Source organism: Balaenoptera ricei, chromosome 1, assembly GCF_028023285.1.
Source record: "Balaenoptera ricei isolate mBalRic1 chromosome 1, mBalRic1.hap2, whole genome shotgun sequence".
NCBI lineage: Eukaryota > Metazoa > Chordata > Mammalia > Artiodactyla > Balaenopteridae > Balaenoptera > Balaenoptera ricei.
This window is the reverse complement of record NC_082639.1, coordinates 188,321,955-188,348,918: the sequence shown is the minus strand read 5'-3', so window position 1 is coordinate 188,348,918 and position 26,964 is coordinate 188,321,955. Positions and strand designations below refer to the sequence as shown.

Here is a 26,964-nt window from a genome sequence, read left to right as displayed (position 1 = left end):
CCAGTCCCAAAGCGTTAATATAATCTCTACAGCAGCAATTACCAAATTCATTCCCTAGCCCTGACCACTCTCAAATTGCCCATTCTACATCTTACGCTGGATATCGAGTAAATATATTTAATAGAATTGGGTATCCAGTAGATATCTTAAACCTATTTCTTCTATGATCACTGTCAGAGATACCTCTTAGAGAAACAGTTTTAAAAAATGGACAGAATTGGGTAACTAGATGACAATTTAATGCTTCAGAATATTGTGTAACAAATAGGTCATGAATTTTTTTTTCCTATTCTTTAGATAAAGAGGATCAGTAACCTCTTTTTAAATGACATTATTTAGAAATAAACACTAACCGGTACAGCGTGGTAATGACTGCCATAGTCCACTTTTACACACAAGTTCTTTTGCTTCATGAAGTACATAGTTTTCTTTACAGAGAACAGCTACCTTCTCTCCTTCCTGATAATTCACTGTGGTTAGCATATTATGAGCATTAGGTATCTGAGGTGGAGGTGGGCAGAGTTGTTTCTTTTTTCCTATGAAAGATTAAATTATTTGATTAATAAAAGCTAAAGAAAAACAGCTCAACAAGATAACATTTTGGTATAATGGAACATCCAATAACTAACACTCTCTCTCTCTCTTTCTCTCTCTCTCTCTATATATATACATAGTATATGGATGTATGTATTTATGATGCTATAGTAATAACTGTATTTTATGTTAACATAGTTTATGGTTTAAAAAAGCACTTTCATGTTATAGCAATTGATTTAAAATTTCTCAGGTGCCCCGTTCTATCTCCTACTCATTATGCAGTCAGTACTCTTGTGTAATTTTCAAATTAACCCTTTTAATCTTTTTCTAGCTAATCCATATCATTCAAAAAAGTTATGCACATGTGATTCAAACAAGTTAGAACCAAAAAATATATATAAATAGGAACAGTAATGATAGAATCAACTAAGACTTCCCCTTAACAACCTAACCTTTGATCACAATAAAAGATTTTCATGATTTGCATTTTCTTCTAAACGGAACAATGCTTGCTGATGGATGTAATTCGAATGCCTCTGTTTGACTAGGAATTAACTTCTTTTTCGTTGCTTGGCTTGTTCTTAGGGAAACATTTTAAATAATCACCTTGATGCCAGAGCATCATGGTCTGAGCCACAGGCGCGCTACTTGACCAAGGCTCGTAGCAGTGTTTTCCTTCAGCTCATCTCCTCCCCTCCCCGCCCCCGCCAAGGGCAGCGGCTGCTGTCTAGTGGCAACTTCCCTTCAAAATTTTCTTTTCTCTCAGCCCCACCGCACAGCTTGCAGGATCTTAGTTCCCCAACCAGGGACTGAACCCGCGCCCTCGGCCATGAAAGCACGGAGTCCTAACCACTGGACCGCCAGGGAGCCAGGAAATTCCCACTCCCTTCAAAATTATTACAAAGAAAGTATTAGATATGAGTAAAACCAAAGGTCAGTAACAATTAAGCCAAAGCATGCATATTATCTGAATTTTACATTGGATTGTGGTTTATTTTTTCAAGGGAAGGAAGGCACACTAGCATTCTATGGTGCAAATTTTCTCAGCAAAAGCTGTTTCTATGAAAAAACTAGAGAGGTATCTGGGAGCTGGGTCCATTCATGCATTTTCCTATACTCTATGGGATTTGCCCTGTTTATTTATTGGCTTAAGAAATATGTGAATTGAAAGAATTTGATTCCAGTTGCATCATTTTTCTAGTCAAACTTTAATAGGACCAAGTCTTTTATAGTCTGTTTTGGTTCAGTAACTAACTCTGCAAAAGAAGATAAGGATTTGCCTGGTGCTATTGTTATTGTACATTTTTGATTCACAATGTTTGTCTCATAAACTTGAGGACAAGCTCTGGAGAGCACACGAAAAGAGGATTTCAGACTCATTCAATAGAGAGATGAATCGGTTTATTACCTCATTTATTATGTAGAAGATTTCCTACTTAGATATTTCCTTTCCTCTTTGTTTAGGTATTTTGTATTGACATTAATTCGTTTCTGTTTAGTTGTTCAAATATTTTTATTTAAATAAAAAGTCACAGGGATGAATACTTATTGGGTATCGTCAAAACTTTTAAATGAGCATCAAGCCTGCGCTGCCAATCTTGGGTTGGCAATCACGTGCAGACAACCTCTTAGAGGTCCCAGTGCAGGGAAGTGGGGAGGTTGATGTCGTCTATAATCTCAAACATATAAATCATGATAAAAAAAAAGGGTAAATAAAGTCCCAGCTAATCAAGTTAGATGTTCAGATACCATACAAATATCATTGCTGTTATACTTCAGATAAAAAGAATTGTACATGATGATCTCAGTTGTCCAACTTACTTGCCTTACAGAATTAGGGGCAACGTGGTTGGAAATTTCAACCTAGTGTAGGTAGTCTAGTTGAGACTGAACTGATAGAGGAACCCAGAAACAGGTTCCCATCTTGACTTTGACCAAGTAACTTCTTGGGGCTTTGTATTCCTGATTTGTAAAATAAAGAACTTTATTGTCTTTCTTTAGAACAAATCTGGCAGCTTGTGTGACGAATTTCCCTGTCTCTCTCCACCTACCACCACCACTACTTCTCAAAATTGTTATCTGACTCTTTCAACTTTCAAGAACTCCTCCTCGGGGATTCCCTGGTGGTTCAGTGGTTAGGACTCGGTACTTTCACTGCCAGGGCTCCGGGTTCAATCCCTCGTCGGGGAACTAAGATCCCCTCAGGCCGCATGGCATGACCAAAAATATAAAAGAAAAAAGAAAAAGAAAATGCCCAATTATTATTAAAAAAAGAAACTCCTCCTCATTTTTTTTTTTAAAACCTCATTCTAGGAGTATAATTTTACTAACTGCAAGTACAACCCTTATGAAAATCAATTTGATGCAATAAATCAAATTTTTATAGTTTTTCATCTAGCTCATATTGAATATTTGGAGATTCTAAATACCACTGTTAATTAATGTGTTCTTGTAAATTTTATAGCAGTTTAAAGTATTAAAATTATCAGTAATCTGACAACAATGGAGGAATGGAACATTGTGTACAGCTTTATATAATATATGAACACATTTCGGTTCTAACGTTAAATGAACAATGCAGGATAGGTATTAATGTACGTGATATGAGAATAGGCTTAATAGTGAAGTACGACTGGGGTAGAATTAGAAAAAACAAAGCCTGTTGCTGCTCCATTTAGGCAGATATGGTTTATTCCAGAGTCACTTGAGTGGCTCTCTCAGACCAACGTAAGGCATTTCCTGCAGAATGAGAGTGGCAGGATATTTTGTTTTTGTCATTTGGCAAACACTACCTTTTTCCCTCAAACGGAGATGAGGGAATGGGGAAGGTAGAGAGGAGAAAAGGGCTGTCAGGAAGTGGACAAATTTACACAAAAATCCCTGGGATTTCCAGGCACCATTGGACCAATAATTCCAACCTCTTTTCCCCAAGATTTTGTGTAGATCTTGTTGAGGTGAAGGAATGACCAAGGAATAGAATATGGAAAGGGAACTCAGGAGGAAGAAAGACGGGCATCCTGACTTCATCTCAACATTGAAGTTCGGGAGAGAGAGTTTCTGGATGCTTTATCTCAGTTTTCCTGCCCTAACCTCAAATTTTAGCAGGGCCCTTGGAAAAGATTGAGAGACGTTTTTTGTTTCGGGGCTCCCAGAAAATTTAACAGTCATGCCAACTTCCACGCCACCTGTAAACCTTCTCTGAAAGTTCTGCTATTTTATTTATATCCATGTATCTGGTGGCTTTCTTAACCTCTCACTGTTCCAAGAAGGATGAAAACAGTGATGTGACTTTTTTTTTTCCTTGGAGAGACATTACTTCCTGGAATTTCATTCATTAGGGTTCTCTGTGTTCTTAGCTCTCTGATGGACTTTTTAAAAAAACCTGTGATTTTATAGTTTATCTTGATTTCTCTTGGTTTTAGGGTATAAGTAACAGTCTCTTCTTTCTTTTCTTAACAAAAACCCCTAAATTTTACAGCTAAAATAAAGTTACTCTTGTGGCATACTTAGTTTCATTATTTTTCCTTCTACCCCTTCACATATGTGTAACTACAGTTCTTATTTTCTAAACACATACTTGTGAATCCATATTTAACATATTTTTAGTGTCTGTGAATTGGGTTTTTTTGGCATCCATAAGAGCTATGCTATAGCATATAATGGGGAAGCTTGCTTTTTTTCTGAAGTATTGTGTTCTGAGATCCGTTTGTATTTGTACATGCAAAGCAGAGCATTAAAATAATTAATTTTCTTATTTCCTTTGCCTGGTCTTTCAAGTTCAATTATCCCAAGATTTAAAGTAAGATGACAAACAACTTTTAAAAGACAAGCGATTTTAAATGTCAAGAGATTATAAAAGGTGCTCTACAAGCCTTAAAAATACTACTATAAGCATAGGAGGGAAAGAAATGAGTTTTTAGGGGCCAGTAGTGAAGGTTTCTTTAAAAAATGCTCTCTGTATGTTATATCATAAGGGAGAGTAGGGGAAACTCCCATTCATCTTAAGCTAAGTGAAAGTAGGAAGCTTCTAGACCACCATTTTCCCCATGGAATTGATGGTACAGGGAATAGTCCCTGACTCACACTTAAGATTAACTGAAGTGTGGGAACATAAACTGGTGCAGCCACTATGGAAAACAGGATGGAGGTTCCTCCAAAAACTAAAAATAGAACTACCATATGATCCAGCAATTTCACTGCTGGGTATATACTTGAAGAAAACAAAAACACTAATTTGAAAAAAGATACATGCCCCACTATGATCATAGCGGCATTATTTACAATAGCCAAGATGTGGAAGCAGCCTAAGTACCCATCAATAGAGGAACGGATAAAGAAGATGTGGTATATATATACAATGGAATACTACTCAGCCGTAAAAAAGAATGAAATTTTTGCCATTTGCAACAACATGGATGGATTTGGAGGGTATAATGCTAAGTGAAATAAGTCAGACAGAGAAAGACAAATACTGTATGTTTTCACTTATGTGTGGAATCTAAAAAATAAAACAAACAAAGGAATATAACAAACAGAAGCAGAGTCACAGATACAGAGAACAAACTAGTGGTTACGAGTGGGAAGGGGACTGGGGGGAGGGACAAGATAGGGGAAAAGGATTAAGAGGTACAAACTGTTAAGTACAAAATAAAAATAAGATACAAGAATGTGATGTACAGCACAGGGAATATAGCCAATATTTTACAATAATTTTATATGGAGTATAATCTATAAAAATATTGAATCACTCTGTTGTACACCTGAAACAAATATAGTATTATATGTCAACTATACTTCAATTTTTTTAAAAAATGGAGGAACACACACACACGCAAAAGATTAACCAAAGTGGTCTGACTGATAAAACATCTGAAGACATGGCTGCACTGGTGACGTCACCCATTACTAAATCTCAGTGGCTAGAATGGTACCCGTGGGGAGGCCTCTACCTGGAAAGTCAGCTGTGGGGAGTGAGAAAAGGTCAGCAGAGAAATGGACATGAAATCCAGGGCTGGCAGAGCTTTTACAAGGTAACTAACCCATGTCAAGGGAGATCTTCAGAAAAAGCATTCTCCCAAGAATCTATAAATGCCCTATGGTATTTTCCTTTTCAATGATGTTTGACATTTCTTCATTTTATTTAAAAAACTCTTAAAAATTTAAAAAATTTTTTGGCCGCGCCGTGCAGCTTGCAGGATCTTAGTTCCCGGACCTGGGATTGAAGCCAGGTCCTTGGCAGTGACAGCTGGGAGTCCTAACTACTGGACCACCAGGGAATTGCCTAAATTTCTTTATTTTAAAAATCGTATTCTCATATTTTCCTATATTTGTATTTTCACCTACTTTTTGGTTGCAGAATGCTTTTTTTCAGACTGCCCACCATTCTTCTTGATTAGAGTAAAATTCGTTAGATCTGCTTAATCTTTTCAAGAATTAGTTTTACTTAATGGATCAGCTGTAAGTAAAATAGTCTATTTCATTCACTTCTGCTTTTATTTTATTATTTCTTTTTCCTCTTAATATCTGGAATGTACATTTTCCCCTAGCTATATATTTATCTAATATATATATATTAGCTAAATATATATCTATATATACACAAGTTTATTTTTTCCAGAAATAATGTGCATTTAAGCCTGTGAATGTCACTCTAAATTTTGGTTACTGCGCACCTCATAGGTTTTACTATGTGCTTTTATAATTATAATATAAATTTAGTATTTTAGTATTTTTAAAATATTTTAGTATTTTAAAATTTAGTATTTTAAATACTATCTCATTAGGTTATTTGGAAGTGAATTATTTCACAAAACGAAGGCTAGGGGAGTAGACAAATTTCATTATTACTTTTAAATATTATTTCTTTGTGGTTATGAAAGTGATCTATAGTGTTTTAATATTGGAAATGTAACAGTGAACAATAACTAGTTAATTTAAGTAAACATTCCATGGGCACATAAAAGGCTTTGAAATTCTTGAAACTCTCAGGACAATATTCACTTCCATATATAAAAATAAAAATATGTTGAAAAAAATATTTAATAAAAATGAAAACATTTTAGTTGTTTTAAACAAATTATAGTTACCTTATCTTCTTGAAATCATTCTTTATTTAAATTTAATAATATATTCCAATTACTTTCTCCCTCACAATTTCTAATGCTATCATACTCTTTTGTTAAGAGTTACTATTTCATCATATATATTTTATATGATCTCTTTCAAAGTATGTCTTTGAGTGGTAAATTCTCTTAGTCTGTCCTATGTTTGAAATTTTCTTTATTTTGTAATCATTAATGGATAATATTGGTATATAGAAAAATTGGTCACCAATTACTTTCTTAAGCACTTTGAAGAAATCGCTCTGTTTTCTTCTGGCTTCCTACTTCGCTGACAAGGAGTCTGTAATCCACCCTCTCCATTTTCTCTATCTTGTTGCTGTTTCTCTGTTAGCTCTCTGTCTTTTTACCTGGTTTATTTTAATCTAATACAGTGTCCATTTATAATTGTGATTTATAACCTTATTATTCAAGTTAAATGATTTGAAAATAGGCCTTCAAAGAATGTGAAACTTATTCTTATGGAAATAATTTTTACATCAGGTACTTTTTTCTTCCCAGCCTACTTTCTGGACTTCTGGTCCAGAATTCACAATATATGTCAATTATCCATCACAGTGTGTAATTTGGGTTTTAGTTGTTTCCTAAAGTCATTGAAGATTGACTTTTTGCTCTATTTTTACAGGTTTTTTTTTTTTTAATGGCTTAGAGAGACTGTAATAGGGTAAAAATGGCATTACTACATCATCTTGACCAGAAATCCAGGGTTCTTAAAGGATAATGTTTGTCTGGAAACAGTGTTATGAGTGGTTTCTAACTTATCTTCAATTTTAAAATTATATGTCACAGTAAATAATTTAATTTTAAAGCATGTCAATTTCAAGAGAATTTTTCTGGTGAAGAAGCAAAGAATCTACAAAATCTTTCAAACAAATCTTACCTATGCAGTCTGGTTCAGGGTCCCATTTCCCGTTGATGCAGACTGTTTGTACGTATGTATCCTTCCCAGTACATTTGTAATTTATTTTGGCATTATGATTAAATTCATGCCTATATGAACTTAATAGTCCTCTTGCATAAAGCCTTGGTTTTTCACACCTCTTAAGTTGGTTTGTTGCTATCAAAAAGGAAAATATCCATACAAGATAAGACTATTAAACAGAAACTAAGCAATCACCTCAATAAAATGTCTGAAATACTTATGGTATCATTAAATTATGCTTGATGCGTTTAAGCAATATCTTACAAAATTATTCTTCATTTCATTACATGAGGTAGGCTGTGCTGTCAAAAAAATGAAAAAGAAAGCAAAAAACTGTATCCTGTCTTTGAATGACAAAATAATATGTCAGAAAGTCTTTTGAGAAATGAGAGTGCAAGATGGATTCCTCGGGTCCAGGGTTTTGACTGAAGGACAGTCCTTTTGGAGTTACATTCAAATATTTTCAAAGCATTTAAATAATAAAAAGAGGTGATGCACAAGTATGTCTGTGGGAGTAAGTATAGTATTAATAAGGAGAGATAAATCTGGATGTTCTTTGAGGTTCAATCACTCCCACATTTCAGAAGCTTAGCAAAGACCCACAGTCCCATGCTCCAGGGAGAATTTCCCTGATAACACTATCCACCCTCCAAACATGCATTTCCAATAGGCTCCTGCTTGTTGAGGTGGTTTTTATTGTTACATCTCTCCCCTTTTGTCCACAAATATATAGATTGTTATGGAACCTTCCCCTTAGTGTGTCAAAGGATGGGATAATGAGACATGGAGGGTTCTGCTACTTCTCTGCTGATAAGTGGTTTTTCTCCAACAATTCCTACTTTAAATGTACAGCATGTGACGCTGGTGATTGGATGTCTGCATCCCCCTTCTACGATCGGTGACCATGAACAGCTTACACCTTCCTGGGGGTGGGAGACATTTCCTCCCAGTGAGTCATCACAGACTGCCAGTGACCAGGTGTCTGCCAGGCTCAAAGGGGTGCAACAACTAAACTTTTCATCCCCAGAAGTAGGTCAGTTGATGATCCAAAAGTCTAGGAGATGGGGAAAAGGAGTGGCTCTGGGTTGTCTACTTTAGAATCTGGAAGAAGAACAGCAGCAGAGAGTCTTGCTAGTTTTTAAAGCTCAAAATTAAAGGCTTTAATATATTGGGGTTGCTGGAAATGGGACAAAAGAGGCCACTATCTGACCTTATCAGGAAAAAACTGGCAAATACTTACGCATTATGGCTGGAAGTCCAAGGACTGCTGGAACGCAAGGGGAAAGAGCAGAGCACAAGGCAGATAGACTGATAGAAAAACCTGGAATAAATCTTATGACTTCTGTGGAGGAAACGTATAAACAAGCCCCCTGTATTGGGAGCACGGAGTCTTAACCACTGGACCCGTGCTCCCAGTGCAGGGGGCATGGGTTCGGTCCCTGGTTGGGGAACTAAGATCCCACCTGGCACGGTCAAAAAAAAAAAAAAAAGCAGAGGTCCAAATGTTCTTGATTCACAGAGCCCTTAGTGTCTCAGTAATCTTGCACAGTATCCATAGATCAAAGGAAATCCTTAACCATTCAGTTTATTAAGTAATAAGGAGCAAACAACAAGTGTCTTACATCCTAACAATTTAATACCTGGTGGGCACCAGCACGTGCTGCTATAAATATATTTATTGATTTAAAAAGTTATAAACAATCACATATAAAATTGAGAAATGCATTCTCACCAACACACTTAGGAAGCTCAGTCCACATTCCACCAATACAAGTAATTGTATTATTTCCAATCACTGTATATGTATTTCTGCAATTCAACACCACTGAAACTCCATGTCGATAGGGAGGGACAGAGGGCTGGCCAAAGCCATTCTCAAGTTCAGGTATAAATCCACATGTTTTCCCTGGTTCTAAGAAAACATCATAAAAGATATGTTTAGCTTTAAAATATTTTAAATCTTTTTACATATGTATTTATATATAAGTACAAAGTAAAAGTAACTCTTCTGTTTAAACATAAATATCTATTTACCAACACAGGTGGGCAAAGTTGTCCATTCTCCATCCATACATTGTATTTTCTTAGGTCCCTTCATTAGAAAATTAGGATTGCAATTATATTCCACCATTTCACCGTGTTCATACTTTTCTTGTTTTATGCCCTTGATTTTCCCATTGGGGAGTTGAGGAGGTTGACCACATGACTGTACTTGCCCTATAATAAAATAAACTTTGTAAATAATGCTTACATGGTCTTATAAATATGGCAAAATGTGGAGTTACTATTTTGGTTGATCTGGAACTAAATTACATTTATACTACATTCCTATTTTTTTTCAGGTTTGTTTTTACTGTGTATATAGTTCATTGTCTATTATTTTTCTCAAATTTTGACATTTTAGTATGAATAATTTTGAACAAATTAACGAAGAAAAATGCATAATAAACACATATATTGATCATCTAGGTATATAAATATTACATTTTTCCCAATTTGCTTATTTTTTTGTGAAGTAATTTAAAATAAATGATAAACAGTGAGATTTTACTTCTAAATTCTTTGGAATATCTATCTAAGAAATAAGGACATTTACCTACATTCATAAAACATCTTATTACATTTCTTCAAACTAGCAATAATTTTTTAGTACAATCTTATATTCTTTCTAAATCCAAATATCCTGGTTTTCCCCTAACCACAATATTTTGCAGGTTATTTATTACATAGCCAGGATATTAAGTTGCACGCTTAAAGATTTTAAAGTAGGTCAATAATCTGTATATTATACAAAAGTTAATAAGTATCAAATGTGTGGTATGATATACACATACAATTATAGTTTTTATTAAGTAATATCTATAAACACCTACAACAATTTGATCAAATAATGTCAACTGAAACAAGTTACAAATTATCATTGTTTTAAATTGAATAACACATATTTACAATGATTTGGTTATTTCCTTAATTATTTAATAGAAATATATCAAGGCCCACGCAATATTTTTTAAAGTATATATTTTTAACGAGATTAAGGGGAAAACACCTTAGCACTTCTTAATCCCAGCCACTATATTTTGATCTATAAAATCCCATTATATATTTCAAAACTCAGAGGTAGAATTACCCCTTGATAAAAAAAAAATTAAATAATCTATGCAACTCAATTACTATGGCCTATCACCCCTCCTCCTTCTCAGTTAAAATACCACCTTTGACATTTTTTGCAGTTTGTCAATTACAGATATGAGTCAATAAAATACATAGATTTAATATAAAAATCTAATTCTTGTTTCATCAATTCTAAAATAAATATTGACCTTTGCATGTTGGAAAATTAGGTGACCACCCAAATTGGTAACATTGAACTGAATCCGGCCCAACTCTTCTAAGTCTTTGTCTGCAGGAGAATTTCAACACGTCTCCAACTTTGTATTTTTCTTGTTTTGGATGAGCATCTACATTTGCTTCCAAAAATGGAAGATGACATTCTATTTCTAAAGATAAAATTAAAGTAAATGAATATATGTGAAATAATCATTGCAAAAATGAATTTAACATCTGCTGTATAAAAATAAGATTCAGGGGGCTTCATATACAGAGCAGCATATATTCTTGCCTTTAAAAAAATATTTGCATCCAACAAATATGTGTAAGACCCCTTAGAAAAGTTAGGAAATTGAGTAGAAAGGTAAAATTTGTATGACAATCTCTTCAGGATTGTAATAGACAAGTTCTGAGAAGTTACTTATAAAATAAATTATTCACTTTGTTTAGTTAACAATAAAATTTAATAACTTTTATAATTTGTTTATAAAATAGAATAGGAATAATTTTCACAATCAAAGCACATGAAAAGCCTTCTTTCCAGTAATAAAAATTAAATCACAACGTATTTAATTACATTTTCTCATTAAAAATGATAGTTATGTTTAGAAAGTAGATAACTGGAATGCTTGAATAAGACATAGACATTTTAAGTAGGAGGGAGCATTAAAAAGCAATTCTTAATTTTATAAACAAGGAACTAAATATCAAAAACACGTGGCTCAGTTGTCTCTAGATTTCTGAATCTTTCCATTATATCCAACTGTATCACCTGTAAAAAATTAACAGAAACCTCAATTCAATAAAGTCAGGAGACCAGAAGGGGGAGCTCTCACACCCTGTGATCATAACAGAGCCCAACAGGAAGAAGAAAGACTCTTCTTTCCTGCAAGGACTCAGCCAATGAAAAGCCATTGTTTACATAGTCCTCCTGACTTCCTTTTCTGCTCTGTAGCAGAGGTCTCCTTCCCTTGCCATGCAGGGACTTGCGCGTGGCTCTTCATGGTTGCAGACCCCAAGCTGCAATTCTCTGCTGATCCCAAATAAACTCATTGCTGGAGAAATAACTGACAGTCCATTTATTTCAGGTCAACCTAGTATGTTTGTAAAAACTAAAACATTATGGATACCTTCTGATTCAATTAGAAATGGATGTATAAATGAATATATGTGTGTATCTTTCTCATTTGACCTTCTGTTATTAAAGATTCATTTATAAAATAATATATTGAAATTCACATGTGAAAATATAAATGACAATCAAGACAAAATAAACACTCTCAATAGATCAGGCACACATCAAAAAAGTGCAATGAGATATTTTCTAATTAAATAATCTCAGAAATATTATCTAAACTACTCAGTTTTATGTATCGTTATTGGCAATTTAATGGTTTAATAACAGTTTATTTATGCATATCCCTCTGGAATGCAACTCACTCAGCTTCTATAAAATTTGCATCCTTGTATCTGTATTTTATTCCAATATTTTGCACAACAATTCTTTACTGATTGTTTACATTATTTTTCTTATCCAATTGGAAAAAAAGTTCCATTGAAAATACTTGATCTTGGATGATACAGAATTTTCCAGCTTGTTTATTCACATAAAGTTATTATATGATGCTGTAGACGGAATAATAGTCCCCAAAGATGTCCATATCCTAGTCTCTGAAACTTGCAAATGTGTTACCTTACATGGAAAACAAACTTTGCAGATGTAATTAAGGTGAAGACCTTGAGAAAGAGAGATTATTCTGAATTACCTGTGCAGTGGTGGGTCCAACGTAATCACAAGGGTCTTTATAAGAGAGAGGAGGGTCAGAATCAAAGTAGAAAATGTGACAACAGAACCAGAGGTTGAAGTGATTTGAGGAAGCGGCCATGAGCCAAAAAATGCAAATAGCTTAGAGAAGTGGTAAAAGGCAAGGAGACAGATTCTTTCCAGAAGGAACCTTGATCTGACACATTTTACGTAAATGCATACACCTTACCAGAGCAAGCATTCTTTTTTTTTTTTAACTTTTTATTTTATATTGAAGTATAGTTGATTAACAATGTTGGCTAGTTTCAGGTGTACAGCAAAGTGATTCAGTTCTACATATACATGTATCTATTCTTTTTCAAATTCTTCTCCCAATTAGGTTGTTACAGGATATTAAGCAGAGTTCCCTGTGCTCTACAGTAGGTCCTTGTTGGTTATCCATTTTAAATATAGCAGTGCGTACATGTCAATCCCAAACTCCCTAACTATCCCTTCCCCCCACCCTTCCCCGCTGGTCACCATAAGTTCGTTCTCTAAGTCTGTGAGTCTGTTTCTGAGTTTCCTTAAGAAACTAAAACTAGAGCTACCATATGATTCTGTAATCCCACTCCTGGGCATATATCTGGAGAAAAACATGGTCCGAAAGGATACACGCACCCCAATGTTCATTGCAGCGCTGTTTACAATACCCAAGACAAGGAAGCAACCTAAATGTCCATCAACAGAAGAATGGATAAAGAATATGTGGTACATACGTACAATGGAATACTATTCAGCCATTAAGAAGAATGAAATAATGCCATTTGTAGCAACGTGGATGGACCTAGAGATTGTCATACTGAGTGAAGTAAGTCAGACAGAGAAAGAGAAATATCGTGTGATATCGCTTATATGTGGAATCTAAAAAAAAAAAAAGATACAAATGAACTTATTTACATGACACCTTGATTTCAGGACACGGACCTCCAAAACTCTAAGATAATCCGTTTGTGTACGGCATGCAAGCAACCTTATTCTGAGTGGGCTAAGTGTTTTGCAAAGATCTGTTATTATATCGTATTTTACTTTGGCTTCTTAAAGCTATGTGGACATACCTTGAATTTTGACGATTGCTACTTAGGAAACATCTTTCTAGAAAGCCTACCAAAAAGAAACCCATCAAGAATTGTTTTTATTTTCTAGATAAACAAGTACTTACCATGGCATGTGGGCAAATGGGACCAGCCGTCTTCACCACACACTGTGGAACCTGTGGTGCGTCCATCCCGGTTCTCATAGCCCTCGTGGCATTCGTAGTCCAGCCTGTCGTTGAGCTTAAACCACGTGTCCTTACCTTTGCTTCTGGCATTCACGAATACCGGCCTATCACAGGACTCTGAGGCAAATAAAAAATCAGAATTTTATTTCTACTGTCAACCCCAAGCACACAACCAGCCAACGATAACATTTAACAATCATTATGTCTTAATAAATAAATGACCTTATAGAAAACATCATTACTAATAATTTAATAAAAATTAATTTTAGTTACATTTTCCTTATCTATCCATTCTTGGATAAAATACACCAAGTCTTTGGTAAAAAATACATATATATATGTAGTTCTATCATCTATCTATAGTATATATTCTAACAGTAATGCACTAAATAGCAGGCAGCATATATACATATCTACACACACACACACACACACACACACACACATCGTGACAGGAAACATTAGTTCTCTGGATAAGATACTATGTAGTTTACTGCCCACCGACAGCCATAGTGCAAGTTCTCAGAGCCCGTGTCCCTAATCCATCAGGTCCCGATGAACCAGATGCAAAGGCAGCCTGATGTTATCCTGCCCATGCAATGGCTTTGCACCATAGGAAAGGAACCTCAACATTATTAGACTTGAGCTCTTATAAGGTAGCTGGCATATTCATCTATTCTCCTCTCAGTAGAGAAAGGGAAAGAGAACTCTCCTCTGGAAGTTATGAACATCTAAAACAGACACCTGTGGCCTTAAAAGACACCAGGCTGCTACAGCCCCGCAAACTCTCTGTCCCGAGCCGCCCTGCTGTGCTGGAAGTACCCCTCAGATGTGTGTGAATCTTCCTTTCTGAGTCCCCTCTGCCCCAGGAGCTCCCTTGTTTTCTTTCCCCTCTGGGTGCAGCCACGCACTGCTGTCTCTGGAAAGTTCTCCTGCTCTGAGGGACTTTCCTGGCATCCCCCTATCCCCATGGCACCCAAGTAAAACTCACGGTGTGCAACTGCCACCCCGAGGTCATGTCTTTGTCCTCAGTGAGCCTCAGAATCACCTAACTCTTCACAATGACATAAATAGCATTTTTGGACTGTGCTATTTTCACTTTGAAGCCTGTCTATAGATGGGGGAAGCAACAGAAAAAATTTTTTTCCAGACTCCGGAATAACAGTTTCTGTGTTTATGTGTTCAGATAGATTTTCAGTTACAGTTAAACAATAATACAGTAAGTATCTGAAAGAGTTGTATTCAGATACATAAGTACATATACTAATAGAAAGAATTTTCTCTTCTGTAGTTTGTGATAGATTATTCCTCCTAATTTTAGTAAAAGTAAAGAATACACACTTGGCTTTTAGAACTCCATAAACTGAGGATATTATAAGAAAAGATTTTATACCTCTTCTTTACTAAGAATCTATGAAAAGAACAGAAATTAAAAGAAAGGATAAGAAGTAGAAGAAGATATAGTAGAAGTAGAAGTTGAAGTTTCTGAAAATATGACTGAGTAAAACTTAGATAATAATACACTTACGACATCAATTTTAGGATGTCTGCATTAAGAAAGAGAATAAAATATCCCTGTATAACTTCAAATCCTGCCAAATTTAAGATTTTTTCCATGCCTCTTAACTTGATTAAAGAGTACAGATTTAGCACTTTCTTTTTTCCCTAAGAAAAACTATAAAAATCAGAAATCCATTGGGTGTAAGCTTCCCAGAAACAAGAGCCTGCCACCCACCCATACGTCTCAAATATTCACAAATTATAAGAATTTCTAGACCTGTTCCTTCTCTGCAGCATCAGATTATGGATTGAAAAGAGCTTAGTATTAGTGTCCTTTGAACGCTGCACCGCGGATGCAGCTTATTCCCTAGACTCACAACTTGTATTAAAAGGAACAAGAAATCAACTACAGGAGACTGAGAATTTGAAAATGCTGAAGATAAGTGCATAAAGATCTTAGTCTCAAGTAAATTAAGCTGTGCCTGAAGCTCTGTAAACCTAATTAGTTTTCTTTCCATTTTTAAAATAATGGCATTTCTTCTAGGAAAAAAAACAACAACTCAAGAGAAGGATTATCTCCTTTGAAGAGATGGAAAAACATAACCAAGGAAGTTAAATCAATCTGGCATAGGAGTATAATGTACTTTATTAATACATTTTTTTAAAACGAGTTTGACATCATTTTTTATGGTGTCACCTAATCCCTGAAGAAGGAAAAAAAATAGCTGAAGTAAACTTTCATGTTGCAGGTTCAGAAAAATGCATAGGAAAATATAAAATTACTTACTAATACAAATTGGTTGAATTGACCATCCACCTTGCAAACACTGAACTGTCCCTGACGTTTTTCCATCTGCTGTTGCATATCCTGGTTTACATTTATATTGTGTTTCTCTATTTATGGGATAAGCATATTCTGATTCAGACAAAAACCCATTGCCAACTACAATATCAGTTTTTAAACATTTTTCTGAAAAAAAACCATGGAAAATATAAGTATTTGTTAAAATTTTTCATGATAAATCAATGAATACAACTATAAAAAGAAAAAAGTAAGCCGCATGCCAGGAAAACTACAGCTTAGAATTATCCTTGCAGTCCACACTTTTAGTTTGTTAAAAATAAACTAGCTATAAAGTCTCAAAGAAAATATTCTAGGAAACTATATAAAATATTTTACATAGAATAAGGCAAATCATAAATAACTGTGCTGTTCTTGAAAAAGCAAGCAAAGAACTCTTGCCAGTAGAGTTTTGGTTTGCAAAAGAGAAATTTGATTCAGTAATTTAATAATTCCCTATAAAGAATTATGGGTGATTTGCAATAAACTGGGCCCCTTGCTTAAGTTTTTACACTGGTTTGGACTTCTTAGTGGTCAGAATTCACTTAGCTCGAGTCTCAGAGCAGGTCCTGTATCAGATCAGAAGTGGCACTGAATTCGTAACTGGGGAACCAAATACTACATAATAAATAGTAAAGCAGTTGTCTCTTGAAGTTTGGGATATGTTGAGACAGGACAATGAGAACAGGGAAAATGAGGCTGTGGATAGCTCCTCTGAGGCCAGGTTTTTACTCAGGTAGACTTTCCATTCCTTTAGTTTTTAAGGAGTAGGATTCTGTGATTTCATATGCTCATTGTTTTTATTGTAAATGACTGTGGTAGGCTGAACAGTGGCCCCCAAAGAGGTCCACATTCTAATCCCCAGAACCCGTGAACGTTACAAACAGCAAAAGAATTTTGCAGCTGTGATCCAGTTGAGGATCTGGAGATGGGGCAGTTTTCCTGGGTTATCCAGGTGGGCCTGATGTAATCACAATGGTCCTCGTAAGAGGGATGCAAGAGGGGTCAAAGTCATACAGAAGATGATGTGATGGTGGAGAGAGAGGGACAGGGAGAAAAATATTTGAAGATGTTAAACTACTCGCTTTGAAGATGGAGGAAGGGGCCGTAAACCAAGGAAAGCAGGTGACCTCTGGCAGCTGGAAAAAGTATGGAAACAGAGTCTTCCCCAGAGGTATCAGGAGAAGCCAGCCCTGCTTACACCTTGACTTTAGCCCAGAGAAACTGGTTTTGGATTTCTGGGCTCCAGAACTGTAAGAAAATAGATTTGTGTTGTTTTAAGCCACCAAGTTTGTGGCAATCTGTTACAGCAGCCATAGGAAACCAATACAATGACAAACAAATTGTGAAGCACCATTGTTTAGAGTTTTACAATTAGATAAATTGGTTTTAAAGTTTGCCTTTAAATACTCTATCAATTTAATTATAGCCTATAAAGATAGCATCACACATGATCACAAATGACCTCTGACCTTTTCAGCAAGAATATGGGAGCTATACTGAAAATCATTTTGATCCTTGAAGCCCATATGACTTTCACTAAAATAGCAGAAACTTCAGAATCTTAGACTTTGTTCATTTTTGAAAATTTTTTTCAGAAACATATTCTTAAGTTACATACAATTGTGTATCAATAAATAAAGAAGAGGTAAATTAGCAGGTAGAGCAGATACAGTGGTCTCCTAATTTTAAATAATTGGGAACTGATAGAACACTTTAGAGATGTCTATGAACATTTAATAACTCAACAAATGGCCAAAATAATACTGTTCAAACGTAGTATTGTGATCTGATGATAAAAATAAGCATCAAGTTGTTTTTATCAAATAATATAAAAAGTTATGGTAAAAAGAGGATGCGACAGAGTATAGAAAATGTCAAATGTAGTCCTTAAGATGAATTTGTGAGTTGGTAACATTGATACATAAAGTAGAAACAATTCATAAAATAGTTTTTGTTTGTCTGAACCTATGAAAATTACCATAAGAGAGAAATCACTATATCTACATATATATGTAGATATGTGTATATATATATATGTATATGTATAAATGGTCAGATAGATAGACGTAATAGACTGATTATTGTACCAGGGCTGCAATGGGTTTTGCACATATTTTGTTTTATATAACTTCAGGGGCTGTCTTCTACATAACTTGAGTAACTGAATGCAGGTACCTGTTTTGGAAGGTAAGCTAATATTGCTTCATGTTGACTGCCTGCACTGGTAGTGACCTTACTATGCTAAGAAAATAAAACCAAAGATAATTTGTTACTGCAAGAAAATCAGTGGTATTTGAAAAGAGTTTGATATGATGAAAGGACTTCCTTGAAAATTCATTTGCTATATTTAAGAAAATGTTAGTGTGAGACATGGTTTTCTTCACTTTTGCAGGTTCTAATAATGGCATGAAGCTGCTTAAATACAAATGATATGATTTTCAAAAATGTGCTTTCTTTCTAAGACAATGGCATTAAGAGAAAACCCAATACATGTGATTTACAATGTTGTTATTATTGCCACAAAATTTAAATGCATGTATCATGATTAATTTAACGAAAGGATTAATGATTTTGTCAGCATTTCCACAGCCTATTTTGGGGAACAAAAGGTGTGCGAACTTCAGGAAAGGTTTAGTACCCTTGTTCTAGATATTTATTTCTTTTTCTCTATTCTTTCCTCATAGTCCTCTTAACTGGTTTTTCATCTTCCTGTATCTCTCTCCACTATTTCATTATCCAGTCTTTTTTATTTCCTCCATTGCCACTTGAATCCTCCTTTTTAAAAAAGCCGTTTCTCACTAAATATTTGTCAATAAATCTAACACAGTTGGTATAAAATATGAGCTTCCACCACAGGTGGGAAAAGCTTAGAGATTTAAATAAAGAAAAATCTTTCAGGTTTTAGTCATTGTTACTGAGAGAGCAGTGGGAGGGACCTACTGGTTTAACATTCTCATTTTACAGATGAGCAACCTTAGCTCAAATAGGTGGTCATTTACTCATGGACACAAAGGTAACGTTTCTCAGAACCGGTGCTGGAGTCCAGTTGCCCTGGAACGTCATTGACCCTCCACGGTGTTCTGAATACACCACCCGACCTTGGATCCACAGTGTTTTGCTGGGTACCTCCGCTTGGGAGACCCTTGACTTCCTGCTTTTACTCTGCTAAACTCAGAATGTCCTCTTGTATTCGTGGAATATTTAGCAACAGGCAGAAAGAGAAGGCGCCAATTTTCAGATGAGAGATTGAAAGATAAGTTGCTATGCTTCTTGTCTGAATGCAAAATACACTAAATTTTGAAGCAGGCTAATTTTGGCTACTTAGTTTCTAAGTACTATTACCCATTAAAAGGAACTAGGACTCATTGGAGATGTGGCTGATCCCAGTTCTGGGTCAGGGTGAGTATGAATTAAACCTGGGATGCTTTTTGTGCCACAAAACAACAGAATTGTTCAAAGGCAAATGGAGTCTTACAAAATGTACTCAGGACCCAGCTTGGGTGGGTTACCACTGCTCAGATGGAGTTGTCAGGCTCCTGAAATTCAGTTGCTGGGCTGGCAGTTGCCATCACCCCCCAAAAAGAAGAGAGCTTGTTCTAGAGATGGAGAAGACAATAAAATATTTGTACCATAACTGAAGCCTATACATCATGAACCCTGTTCAACCACTGGACATTTCAGATACGATGTCAATAAATTCATTCTTTTACTTTTTTTGGCAAATACTGGTCATGTTTAAGCCCTTTGTAATTGAAAGAAACCATGGCCTCACTGGTAACTGAGAGACTGTTGTCATTCAAGCTGCTTTAATAAGACTCTGTTTTCTAAAGGTTTAAATATTGAAGATGTGGAATAATTTTGATAACATAATTGTTTTGTTAAAAAAGCATACCAGAAGACTCCACTTCCCGGCAAGATCGAGTAGCTGGTATCAGCATCCCCTCCCACTGGTTAAAAAGTTAGAAAACTGTAAAAAATATATTTCTGGAAAACTGGAAACTGGGCAGTGCAGGCCCGTGATGGCCAAGAAAAGTCGGGTAAACAAAATCCAAACCCCAAAGCATATCTGTGAGTGTCCCAGCTCCCAGGCAGGGAGAAGCCAGGCAGGGTCCTGTGGTCTTTCTGAGAAGAGCAAGATAAGAGTTTTGGAGGCCAGGGTGGCTAGAATTCACAGGGCAGAGTAACAAAGAATGGGCGTTATGATGAGAAACAGCTAGAGACGTTTTTATGTCTCCTCGAATCTCTGGTTGAATACTAAACTGTGCAGGCATAGAGTTAAGAATGATTACAGGAAGCTAGAAAGATAATTATAAGAGTTCACACAGGTCTGGGAGATGCCGTCATATTATAAAGTTTCCAAAGGAATTGTTTTCCAGATTTTAAGCCACTGACAAATAGAAATAACTCTCACAAGTGCAAAATTTTTAAAGCATAGAAATTGATTGCTTATTGAATCAAGCATGTGAATTTAATATTAACACAAAAGGTTAATTATTAAAAACTGTCTTAGCTTTAAGACATTTTAACTGGTATTGGATTTTTTCCCTTTAATATTCTACTTTTGTAGTTGTTTACTTTCAACTAACATGACCATTTTAATGTACTGTAAACAATAAATGGGTGTTACTTTAACATAAAGTACTATCTTCAAGTGTTTGTATTCTTGTCTAATATTTCTTTTTATTACATACATTTGATTTGTGTAGGCAGGCAAGTTGTTATTTGTACAATCATTCAGAGACAATTGGAACTAAAAAACAAATGCGTAATGATAAAAGCAAGTGGTGAAATCTATATTTAACCCCTGACAATAGATTTATTTCTTTTTAAAAAATCACGACATATTCCAGGATCTAAGAAGTCAGCATTTTACTTACTGGTGGATATGCATTCAGGAGGGGAGGACCAGCCACCTTCTGCACATGCAATGATGCTCTGATTATTTGGGAGGCTGTAGCCTTTATCACAGGCAATTTGAACAGTGTCGCCTTCCAGGTGTGTTTGTCCTGAAGATGTAGAACGACCGTTTTCCACAAAAGGAAAGAAACACAGTCCTAGGGACCAAAAGTTGTTCAATGTACCAGATGGAAGTGGTAAAACAATAGTAAAATACATTTGCATTTTACAATCTTTTTTTAAATGGAAAAATTTCAAAGCTAAAATTAAAATATGAAAATAAAATTTTAAAAGAATTTAGATTATACTACTATATGGATGAAATATATACTTTTCATATATATTTCATATACAAAAGGAAATGAACATTTCATTCTGTTTTTCTATGGTTTTTATAATAAAATATTTTATTTTTATAAATGTTTTTAGGTATAAACAATATCTTAATATATCTATTTTTCTCTTAATTCTCATAAATGTTTCTTACAGAAAAAACATTATTATCTCCTTTGTTGGCTCATTTATTCTGCTCCCCCATTGTTTTTCTCTTTTAATACACTTATTACCTCCGGAGTATGCTCTTCACATTTATTGAAGGGTTAATACAGACATAATTTTAAGGGCAAAAGAAGTGATTTATGGAAAATGTAAAAGCGTAGATACTAAAACTTATGTAATCCTTGCAATATTCAAGAGAATAGTCCATTTCAAAAGAGAATGTATATGCACAATGACTGTTTTTTAAAGAGAAACTATGACCAGGCTGATTCCAAATGAATATTAGGAAATAAATATTAGGAGTGAAATATATTAATCATCAGTTTTTAAAATTAAAATATGCAGCATACTTCTAGATAATACGAGAAAGTTCATATATTTATTCCTCATTTGGTTCTCATAAAAGACTTCTCAATAAGAGAAGGACTCATCTCTCATCTCTGCTGGCTCCTCTAGCCCTGATCCCTGTGACTGTCTGTCAAGACCTCGTGACCCCATCTGCCACATCCTTCTTCTGAATGATTCATCCACATCAAGCGTTTACTCACTGAGACACTTTGGTGTCGGTGACCATCCTCCCTCTGTGCATGTTATGCGAGTCCAAAAGGATTTTGAAGGAGACATAAAATTATATTCACAGGAATAATAGAAAGAATTCCCAATAGGAAGTGGGAAAAATGGCTTGTATTTCTTTTCTTCATATAAAATTCCATGGTTTATTTTTGGAAAATCACAATGTCTCACTGGGAAAAATAAAACAAAACTGAAGTATTAAATATGAATCTACATTTGTGAATCATCAAATCATGTTTTAGTCATCTTATGGATATTGTTTTCTTTCATCCAGCTTAAATTCCTTTAGCTTAATGCCTTCCACTGTACTAATTAGTTAAGAACAAAGAAAGATCTCTAATTATGAGTACAAGAGTATTTGAAGAGGCTCTTGTCAATGAATGTAAAATGTACATGTTGGAGTCATGTAAAATATAACCTGTTTTGTAGTATCTTCAAGAAGAAAATTTCACACGACGAGTTAAGAACCAAGCAGAGTAGGACAGTAGGAGACCTCACTGGTCTACATGGCATGCTGGCATCTCCATTCATGTCCTTTCTCTAGTCTGAATCATAGTCCTAGGTGTCTCCACCTGAAGTCTCTATCTTGTCTGTTTTTTCCTGGTGCAGTGAAGATGAAGTAGTTTTTTTTTTTTTCTCCTTATTTGGAAAAAAAAAACAACAAAACTTACAGAGACTCAGCTCACAAATTAGCTAACCAGGGAAATTCCCCCTTTCCACTTATCTGGAGGTAATTCTCAATGTTGCACAATATTTGCAACTAGTAATTCCAGAAGTATTTCACCTGTGAAACCTGACGCTGCTTATCTAAGTGTTTAAAAATGTTACATTAGATAGTTTTGAGAAAAGACCCCCCTCACACATTGAGAGTAGTGCCTCCCATAATTCTTTTACAGATATTCTTTGTCCACCCCTCAAATTATGGTATTTGATTTCCATGCATTTCTATATAGCACCTACATATTCTTTGCTATCCATAATAACTTTGCTTCTATCCTCCAATTGTCCCTATTCTACCCATGCTTCAAAGCTCATTCTTCAACATTTAGCAAATAGGCATTGTGCATATCAGCACTGGTACTGTCTCTGAATGTTAACTTCTCTTCACGGTCTCCTTTACCCAATTACCCACTCCAAAAGTAGAAAATAATTTCTCAAGTCCCTACTTTCTGGTAAAACCTTGTGAGTATATTTCCTATGGGATGCGCATGGATACACACACACACACACACACACACACAATCTTGCAATCTATTTGTTTACATGGTTTGCTTTCCTCATAGGACACTGTAAGTTGTAAAGAGACATGGAGTTTTCATTCTTTTGAGCTTTTTGATGCAATGTGAAGCATATAGTGTTTGACAAATATTTTACTACTGAAAGCATGAAGAATTTTCGACTTATACAAAAGTGTTACTTTAGAGTGTTGCTTTTGCTCTTTGGCCAGTCTCTCAATAGGCATATAAACAGTAGTGCAACACAAACATACAAGTCATTTAACATCTACACAACTTTCGGATAGAGCTTCACTAAAGGTTCTCCAGGAGACTAGATTGAAGCTTGAGCATCTTTTTCTGGATTAGGGGTTGTCAAAATCATACATATGATTATATTTCACACTCATCTTCCTCTGCTTTTTTCCCCATTTAGAAATCCCCTCTTACTGTCCATTCTAAGTGGTGTTTAAAACAACATATACCAGACACACAGGTTAAAAAAAAATCAAATACACCCATACACACAGTTCTTCAGTGAGGATGTGGTGAAGATCTAGCCCTTACTGTAGGCTAACCAGAGAAGTCGGTATTTTTAATTGGCAAAGCAATGTCTGTTATTGGAGAAAAATTCCTTTTTTTCCCATTAGTTAACTCTTGTCCTGTGATTATAACTCAATGATAAAAGTAGAAACAAACTAGAATGAGTTTCAAGTCTGTAGAGATAATGTTTTGCAACTTTTTAAGGGAAGAATTTTATAGTTCCTATTTTTTTATTATGTTAGGACTGAAGAGAAACTGCCCAAAGAAAACTTCAACTAAGTGCAAAAATTAGCAAGCAACAAAGCAGCAAAATAAATGCTTTCTGAAAAATCAAACAGTAAAACACATGACTAAAATCCCATTTTAGTTTAATCAGATAGCCTAGACCTTGTTAGAGATTTCATTTGAAATTATTTGGAATTATTTGGATATGATGGATTTTATTTCAACATGAAATAAAATGTGACAATTTTTTAAATATTGTGAGACATAGTGTTTGGTGTTAATGGAGAAGTGATGTACATTTTTTTTTCATTTTCAACCTTTGTTGAAAAGCTCAGAAAAAGCAAATAACTTATTGATATCTCACTAGTTTTTTTTTGTTTGTTTGTTTTGTTTTTTTAAACATCTTTATTGGAGTATAATTGCTTTACAATGGTGTGTTAGTTTCTGCTTTATAACAAAGTGAATCAGTTATACATATACATATGTTCCCATATCTCTTCCCTCTTGCATCTCCCTCCCTCCCACCCTCCCTATCCCACCCCTCTAAGTGGTCACAAAGCACCGAGCTGATCTCCCTGTGCTATGCGGCTGCTTCCCACTAGCTATCTATTTTACGTTTGGTAGTGTATATATGTCCATGCCACTCTCTCACTTTGTCACATCTCACTCCTCCCCCTCCCCATATCCTCAAGTCCATTCTCTAGTAGGTCTGTGTCTTTATTCCCGTCTTGCCACTAGGTTCTTCATGACTTTTTTTTTTTCCCCTTAGATTCCATATATATATGTGTTAGCATACTGTATTTGTTTTTCTCTTTCTGACTTACTTCACTCTGTATGACAGACTCTAACTCCATCCACCTCACTACAAATACCTCCATTTCATGTCTTTTTATGGCTGAGTAATATTCCATTGTATATATGTGCCACATCTTCTTTATCCATTACATATAAAAATGAGGATATACTCTACTTCTATTAAAAGAGATAAGACACTAATTCAAAAAGATACATGCACCCCAAAGCTCATAGCATCATTATTTACAATTGCCAGGATTTGGAAGCAACCTGTGTCCATAGATAGATGAATGGGTAAAGAAGATGTGGTATTTGTACATATCATGGCATATTACTCAGCCATAAAAAAAGATGAAAATCTTGCCATTTGTGACAACATGGTTGGATCTGGAGGGTATTATGCTAAGTGAAATAAGTCAGACAGAGAAAGACAAAAACTGTGTGACCTCACTTACATATAAAATCTAAAAAGCAAGACAAACAAAGAAACAAACAAGACAAAACGAAAACAGACTCACAGATAGAACAAACAGGTGGTTTCCAGAGGGGAAGAACGTGGTGGAGGGGTTAAATAGGTGAAGAGGATTAAGAGGTACAAACTTCCTGTTATAAATAAATAAGCCACAGGGATGTAATGTACAGCATAAAGAATATGATTGATAATTTTGTAATAACTTTGGGGACAGATGGTTACTAAGACTTATCATGGTGACCATTTCATAATGTAAGCAAATGTTAAATCACTATGTAGCACAACTGAAAGTGACATACTATTGTACATCAAACTATATTTTAATAAAAAATAATAAATAAATAAGAGATTTTTCTTTAGCAAGTGATAATTAGATTGAAATAGTAAATTCTTGGTTTTAATAATATTTAAATCTTAAATTCAAAAATGAAAATTCAAACACGTTGAAGGTGTCCAAATTTTCTTGGGATACTTTTCCTGGTCAGTGGCATTGCAGAATTTATGCAGAATTACACTGGTACTTCACTCTTTTGCCTTCATTATATGCAGATTTTTCAGCATTTAATTCCTCTCCAGATTTTGTATTTGGTGGCTATTTACACTTCATAACTTAAAGAGCAGAGAACATTTATTTAATTCTATTTTCCTTTAATTGCATATTAGAAAATATTTCCATAAAAATAAAAGTGATGATCCTTCCTTCACAATGTTCTCACCCATGTATTCATTTCAAAATATATGTACACACAACCAACACACACATTTGAGAGAGGAAATACATATTCAGAGCTGTTTTCATGTTTTCAGCTTACCTTGTCCCCCCACAGTAGAAATCCATAAGATTAGAAGGACAGTTGAGACCAACATGCTAGTTATCCCAGTGGCGTGTAATTGAAAATGGTCCACCAGTGATGGTGTTGGTCTGAAGGCTGCTTTCATTTACAGTTATGCGCATGACTGTGAATTCAGTGCACTACCAGGAAGCCAGTGTAATGAAATCCTTTTGGTAAACATCAAAGTTCACACAGGGTAGTGTGAAATAACTAAATAATGTCTGATCAATGTTTTCACATGAATGCTCTGAATTCATCACTTGACATTTGAGCACAATACTAGCTGTGCAACTTCTTTGTGGTTGCACTCACTCAGTTTCTGACTTTGAAGTGTGCCGAAATGGACCACTGAGGGGGAGAGATGAAGCCCCTTCTTGCCTACTTGCTGACCAGGAAGTCAGCTGTTTCAGGGACAGCCAGATGTAGGTCATCAGACTTCATTTTAATACAGCATCAATCTTACAGTTATACACTCCTTTTAAAGTGGCATGAAGAATTAAGTTCCTTCTTAATAGTTTCGTATTTGTAAATATTTTGAAAATCTAGTCAAGAATAATTTTGCCAAATAATGCTCCCTGAAATCTTTGAACAAATTATATTTCATAAATCTTTTTTTTTTTTAATTTATTTTTATATTTAT

At 35.0% G+C, this 26,964-nt stretch overlaps 1 protein-coding gene across 1 annotated transcript in view; it reads right to left on the bottom strand.

Moving 5' to 3' along the window:
• Positions 1 to 26,358, bottom strand: part of LOC132373748 (complement factor H-related protein 5-like) — a 32,776-nt gene extending 6,418 nt beyond the window's left edge. The window contains exons 1-10 of the mRNA XM_059937383.1: positions 26,304 to 26,358; positions 22,218 to 22,364; positions 21,153 to 21,329; positions 16,219 to 16,401; positions 13,872 to 14,048; positions 10,902 to 11,078; positions 9,613 to 9,795; positions 9,311 to 9,490; positions 7,537 to 7,713; positions 354 to 536 (exon numbers count right to left, since the gene is read on the bottom strand). Of these exons, the coding sequence (XP_059793366.1) occupies positions 354 to 536; positions 7,537 to 7,713; positions 9,311 to 9,490; positions 9,613 to 9,795; positions 10,902 to 11,078; positions 13,872 to 14,048; positions 16,219 to 16,401; positions 21,153 to 21,329; positions 22,218 to 22,364; positions 26,304 to 26,358 (1,639 nt within the window). The remainder of the gene's footprint in view (positions 1 to 353; positions 537 to 7,536; positions 7,714 to 9,310; positions 9,491 to 9,612; positions 9,796 to 10,901; positions 11,079 to 13,871; positions 14,049 to 16,218; positions 16,402 to 21,152; positions 21,330 to 22,217; positions 22,365 to 26,303) is intronic.
• Between the last annotated feature and the right edge of the window lie 606 nt (positions 26,359 to 26,964).